Here is a 6,725-nt window from a genome sequence, read left to right on the forward strand (position 1 = left end):
CTTTCTCCAGGCTTCTTCTGATGCCAGAATTACCCTCAGTTCTGCGCAAGGCTATGTATGTTAGTGTGTGAGGACTGCTGACCACTGTGACCTTGCTCTGAAAAACTCAGTTGTATTGGCTTTAAAAGTATTGTTCATTTTGACCTCTTAAACCCTCTATTGCACTTTTTCTCCAAGAAACAATACAATGAAAATACATTAGCATTTTACACTACAAAATTATAAAACCAGTGTGTAATTTGGGAACACATGATCTGACATACATTCCTAGACAGTTGCAGGTATTTTCCAATGAGATAAATTCAAAAATAAAGCCAAGAAAATAAAAATTTTACACCAAATATTTAAAATATGGCAGCGAGTGTCCATTATTTTAGAACATCAATGCTTACATTTACACACCATTTACTATGCTAAGTAGTGGGCACTCTTTATATAAATAACAAAATAGTATTTCTGATATTTCCCTTACTATAAAAACCTAATGCTCAGGAAACTTCCTTCTGAAAAAAAAATCCATCCCTGCTTAGAATTCTACCCTCTTAATAGCACATTATTTTTATAAAGTGGATTTCATTGTAATATTGTGTGCATACAATGCATCTAATCATACTCAGCCCCATTTCATATGCTCTTCTTTCTAGCCCGCCCCATCTCATTCTTCTTTCCCAGTTCTCCACCTTCACTATCAATTGTATTTCTTCATTTCTAGACTCCACTTACAAAAGTATGCTTATCTGAGCCTGGTTTAGCCCACATAGCAAGAGGACCTAGTGCTCCATCCATTTTGGAGTAAAAATCACACATGTACAAAAAATTCACATTCTTTCAAATTAATGAAAACTCACACCTGCTCACATTGATACAACTTTAAATAATCACACAGCCACACAAAATCACATTCTCACAACTATACATGGTTGCACACTTTCACAATGTTCATACACACATCTGCATCCTCAAACATGTTCACACCGACAAATTAACAAATTGTCACTTTGTATACCATTTCCATCCTTGCACTTACCCACCCAACTCATACACATATACACCCTCACATCGGTTACATCCAACTCATACACATATACACCCTCACATCGGTTACATCCAACTCATACACATATACACCCTCACATCTGTTACATCCAACTCATACACATATACACCCTCACATCGTTACACATTGTTGCACTCCTGTGCACAAACACACACACCTGCACTTAAATCACTTACAATTCCACAATCACAGCTTTACAAATACAATACACTATGTACTCTTTGCACTCACACATACACACTCAAATGGACACACTAATGCTTACATGTCATACAACCTTACAAAAATCTACACACAATAACTCATACACACATAATCATGTAAAAATCACTAGAATACAGTCATATGCACACTTGAAGAATTACGTACTAACACTTGACACCATTCTGCCTTCTCCCTGGTACTAACACAATAGGTAAGGAGCACTTCTCAAACCCTACATACTTGTTCTTAACCCGTCTTGCTCTTAGCTCCTGGTACTGACAGGGGATCCTAAACGTAGCACAAATAAAAACCCAGAGACAGATACTGGGATTCAAACTGAAAGATCAGAGAAGCAAAACACCCAAGCCACTAGAGAGTTCTTACCTCTATGAAATCTTCAGACTGGAAGAGTGAGTTCCTGCCTCATCCCACTTTATATTCCTCTCTAGTGGACCACCACTGTGCACTAGAGAGGACCTCTATGGCTTACTAGTGTAGTTGCTGGGATAGAGGAATATGGTTGACAGTAAGACAGAAGAAGAGAAAAGGAGCAGGAGATTAACTAGCTTGGGAGAGAGGAAAGGAAGAGCCCAAGCCAGGTAGTGTTTGGGACTCAGAAAGCTACTGAGTCCAGCATTATAACCTAGTGAGAAAAGATGGGCTGGGACAAGAAAATGGCTAATTAAAAAGGCAAAAAAATAAGATATTATATTGCTCTCCAAAATACATCTTGGAATTATTTCAGGTTTTACTAGAATAAATAGAATAAAGCTAGGGAGAACAGAAAAATGAAGTCAGGGCCAAAGAGAGTAGGCAGCTTGCTTTAGTGGCTATTCACTGCATGGAATGTGCTGTAATTTTTCTTCAAAGTTTGTGCTCACACATCTCTGAAACCACGAGAACAGATTGTTAGTTCCACTGTTAAATTCTCGTACAGACCTGCAGGAACCTTACTGGGTGTGGAAAATAGTAGAAATTAAGAGGCCGTTCTGTCCAGAGAGATTTTCTTGTAGAGCAGGCCTTTGGCATTCTTACCCCCTCCACTTTCAACAGCTGTATACAAGAACTGCTTCCCATGGCTGCAAATCGGCCTTGAGCAAATGACCAACAGTCATCCAGTTTTCTGAGAATGACATTTAAAAACATTTTCAGTTTAATTATGTGTTTGAAGGAATGGGCACAGGTGAGTGTAGGTGCCCACAGTTCAGAAGAAGGTATTGGATCCTCTGGAGCTACACTAAGTTTGTGAATCAGTGGTAGGCGCTGGAAACCCAAGTTAGGTTCCTCTGCAAGAGAAATACATGCTCCTACAGCTGAGCCATCCCTCCAGTCGCATCTTCGGATGTTTGAAACAATGCGGGTCTGCCCTACAGAGATTTGACAGGCTGGTCTATGCACATGCGCATTGATCTTCATTGGCTTTAGACGCCCGTACATGTTCATGCACACGTGCATATCCATAACTCGCATTCTGCATACCATTGCATACTTGTGTCCACCAGCATGGCTTGACAAAAGCCGTTCTGTCAACTGTCTCTTCAGTTGATAGACACTAACCCTGGGACTGACTGGAGAGAACGTGGGAGGGACTTGGCAAATCTATGACAAACGATAATATTTGGATCAGGAGTAGTGGGCTTAAAATAGCATTGATATTGCAACAAGGAGAGTAGACTAGTTAAATATATGTAGTATTAAAAACAGGAGGGGTGAACTTACAATTTGATATGAGACAGAGAGAGTCGGCTTGTTAAAATAACTGGTTGATACTGGGGCCGGCAGCGGTTGGCTTGCTGTAACGGTGCCTGAGATGGGAGGAGAGTGCAGCCGAGGGGGAGGGTGGAGGCCTTGGGGTTCCCAAGGCGTCTCTGTGCTCTGTTGCTGTCCAGAAAAGAGTCTTGAAGAGACGCCCTTAGGTTTCTGCAATATCAGTGGACGAAGAAACACCCCGTGCCTTGGGCCTCAGGATCCTGTGTATTTAGACATGGCCTACTTTCCTGACAACGACCTGCACATGGCGGCCTGTGCGGGAGATTTACCTTTTGTGCGGTTGTACTTCACTCTGGGCAAATATGAAGTCAATCACAGAGACAAGGAGAATAGGTAAGAGAGCCTTTAGACCTGGGGAAGGGCTGATGTGGGAGAAGACACCTTTACTGGCTCCCAAGATAAGAAAGAGGGCAGGAGAATCCAGCTCTGCTCCCTGGCACCGCAGGTGCACCTGGGAGGGGACCCATGACCCAACCAACAAAGGGAAGAATTCTGGTTGCTTTCCCTTCTCCTAGGAGCCCCTTAGAGAGTCAACAGACTATTTAAAAGTGTTAAATAACAAAATTAAATCACATCATTTTATCTTAGTGTACACATTAATATAATGTTAAATATATTGAGAAAAGTGAAAGACAATATTCTTCATAATGTATTACCTTCAAACCTAAAACTTCTTCAAATAAAATCCAATAACCATTATATATGTTAGATATATTATATATGATGGATATATATACATGTATATATATGTGTGTGTGTTTGTGTGTGTATACATATATATGTACATACACACACATTTAACTGATGTGTGTGTGTTGTAAGGACCTGAACTAGGAAAGTAGTTGAGTGTACCTGTTCCTGCTACTGCATTTAAAAGTTGTACATATCTCTGCTTCTTGGTTCCAGTAGGAGGGAAATAACATCGACCTACCTTAAAATACCAAACCATTAGAAGAACAAAGAGTTATAAAAAAATTACAGTGCATTCATTGGAAGGAATAATTCACCTTTGAAAGAGGCATAGACATAGAGAAATATTAGCATAGTCAGATGTAGCTTGTTATGCTAAGCAACAACTCAGTTTAATTGCATCCATACAAACACTGATTATGGGTTTTTATTAGCAAACTGGCGGTGGAGGGGAGGAGGCAGAAATCTTAATAAATAAATAAGAAAAAAGAATTTTAATTACAAGTGTATTCCCCATTTTATTGCTTTAATGTTTAATTTGAATATGAGGGTTTTGACCATATTTTTATTTCTTTCTAACTTATTTGCAGTAATACAGAATATCTACATTAATGTTGGCATTGAGTCTTACTTTTTGACTCCTATGTGGTTTATTGATAATGGAGCTGCATGTACTTCTGTTATTCCTTCAGATAATCCTTTGAAGAGTAGGACTGTTCATGCACAGATGAAAATTTCACACTTTCTCTTGTTTTGTGTGTACACATGTGTTCATATTTTATGTCAATACTTATTCTCTTCTGAGGAGAATTTTTTAATCTCTGCTTATAGATTTTAATTGTATACTGGTTGTGCTAGATAGTTGTATGTCAACTTGACACAAGCTAAAGTCATCTGAGAAGAGGGAACCTCAATTTTAAAAACTGTTTCCATAAGATCAGGCTGTAGGGAGTTTTTCTTAATTAGTGGTTGATGGGAGAGGACCCAACACATTATGGGTGGTGACATTCTTGGACTGGTGGTCCTGAATTCTTTAAGAAAGCAGGTTGAGCAAGTCATAAGGAGCAAACCACTAAGCAGCACCTTTCCTTGGCCTCTGCATCAGCTCCTGGCTTCAGGGTCCTGCCCTGTTTGAGTTCCTGTCCTGACTTTCTTCAATGTGGAACAATGTTGTAGAAGTATAAGACAGATAAACACTTTCTTTCCTGTCATAGTTAGAGTTTCTATTGCTGTAAAGAGAAACCCTGGTAATATTTAATTGGGGTGACTCCTTTCCAGTTCAGAGGTTTACTTCATTATCATTATGGTGGGAAGCAAGGCAACATGCTGGCAGACATGGTGCTATAGAAGGAGCTGAGAGTTTTTACATCTTGACTCACAGGCAACAGGAAGTTGTACTAATAAGAGTGGCGGGGCTGCGTCCCCAGCATCCCAGCCACCTGGCTAGCTTATGTCCCGAAATAATTACACGGATACTGTATTCTTTTAATCACTACTTGGCCCATTTCTATCTAGCCTCTTCTCGGCTAACTCTCGCACCTGGACTAACCCATTTCTTATAATCTCTTGTAGCCCACGAGGTGGCTTACCAGGGAGATTCTAGCCTACGTCCATCCTGGGTCGGAGCTTCATTACGTGTGTCTGCCCAGGAGCGGGCAGCATGGCGTCTCTGCTCCAGAGAGCAGAGCTGTCAGTCTGAGCTCACTTCCTCTTCCTCCCAGCATTCTGTTCTGTTTACTCCTCCCACCTATGTTTTAACCTGTGAGGGCCAGCCAAGCAGTTTCTTTATTTTTTTAACCAATGACCTTCCTCCATCAGGAAGTGATCTGTCTCACTGGGCATGGCTCGAGCATATATGAGACCTCAAAGCCCACCTTCACAATGACACACTTCCTCCAACAAGATCACACCTACTCCAACTAAGGCCTCACCTCCTATTAGTGCTACTCCCTTTCGGGGGCCATTTCCTTTCAAACCACCACATTCCCCAGTATGCCTTGGTCATCGTCTTTTGTCACAGCAATAGAAACCCAAACTAGACACTGATCATAATTATGAAAATAAAAGATAGCAAGTATAATGGCTACTAATATTGCAAAGGTATTGTTGTTTCTTATAAAAGTTCCTTTATAGAAATATAACTTTATTTTCTCATTCTTTCAATCCGTTCAGTCTCTGGACTTAACCCGAATATCTACTATGTACATACTGCTGTCTTTCAGGATCCATCCCTTCTTGAAAACTTGTTTTTTGCTTTGCCCAGACTAGCCATATTGACTAAAATAAATCACACTTCCTCATCTTACTCCTGCAATTTCTTTCTTTAGCTTAGAAGTTTCTTGAAAACCAAAGCCCTGATTACTGTGCGCTTGGCTCCTGCTTACTACTATTGTTGTTCTTATTGTATTTGTAAAAAAAAGTTAAGTGCAAATGGTATGACTAGATTGCAATGGATCCATTGTGTGTAGGATTGTGTTCTGACCCATGACCTTGAGTACTAATAAAAATCTTAACATTACTACCAATTATAAAGCAGGAGGAGGGCATTCCAGCTTCAGCATCTAAGGCAGCTGCAGTGCATAAACTGCATTTCCTACTATTTGGAGGTTGAGCAGTGTAGCAGCAGGCCATTTGTTTGTCCTAGCCGCCCGGCTAGCTTAGCCCAGAAATAACCACACAGACATTGTATTCATTAAAACACTGCTTGGCCATTAGTTCTAACTTCTTATTGGCTAACTCTTATACTAAATTATCCCATTCTATTAATCTATATATTGCCACGTGGCTGTGCCTTATCAGGTAAAATTTCCAACATTTGTCTCCCGCAGCTCCATGGCTTCTTCCTGACTCTGCCTCCTTTCTCCCAGCATACCATTTAGTTTTCCCCACCTACCTAAATTCTGCCCTATCAACAGGCCAAGGCAGTTTCTTTATTCATTAACCCATGAAAGCAACACATAGACAGAAGGACTTCCCACACCATTTCCCCTTTTCTGTTTAAACA

At 40.3% G+C, this 6,725-nt stretch overlaps 1 protein-coding gene across 1 annotated transcript in view; it reads left to right on the forward strand.

The window, feature by feature from the left end:
* Positions 1–3,071: 3,071 nt before the first annotated feature.
* Positions 3,072–6,725, forward strand: part of LOC101994392 (putative ankyrin repeat domain-containing protein 19) — a 98,339-nt gene continuing 94,685 nt past the window's right edge. Inside the window, exon 1 of the mRNA XM_013348982.1 lies at positions 3,072–3,364. Within this exon, the coding sequence (XP_013204436.1) occupies positions 3,072–3,364 (293 nt within the window). The remainder of the gene's footprint in view (positions 3,365–6,725) is intronic.

Source organism: Microtus ochrogaster, chromosome 16, assembly GCF_000317375.1.
Source record: "Microtus ochrogaster isolate Prairie Vole_2 chromosome 16, MicOch1.0, whole genome shotgun sequence".
NCBI classification, from domain to species: Eukaryota; Metazoa; Chordata; class Mammalia; order Rodentia; family Cricetidae; genus Microtus; species Microtus ochrogaster.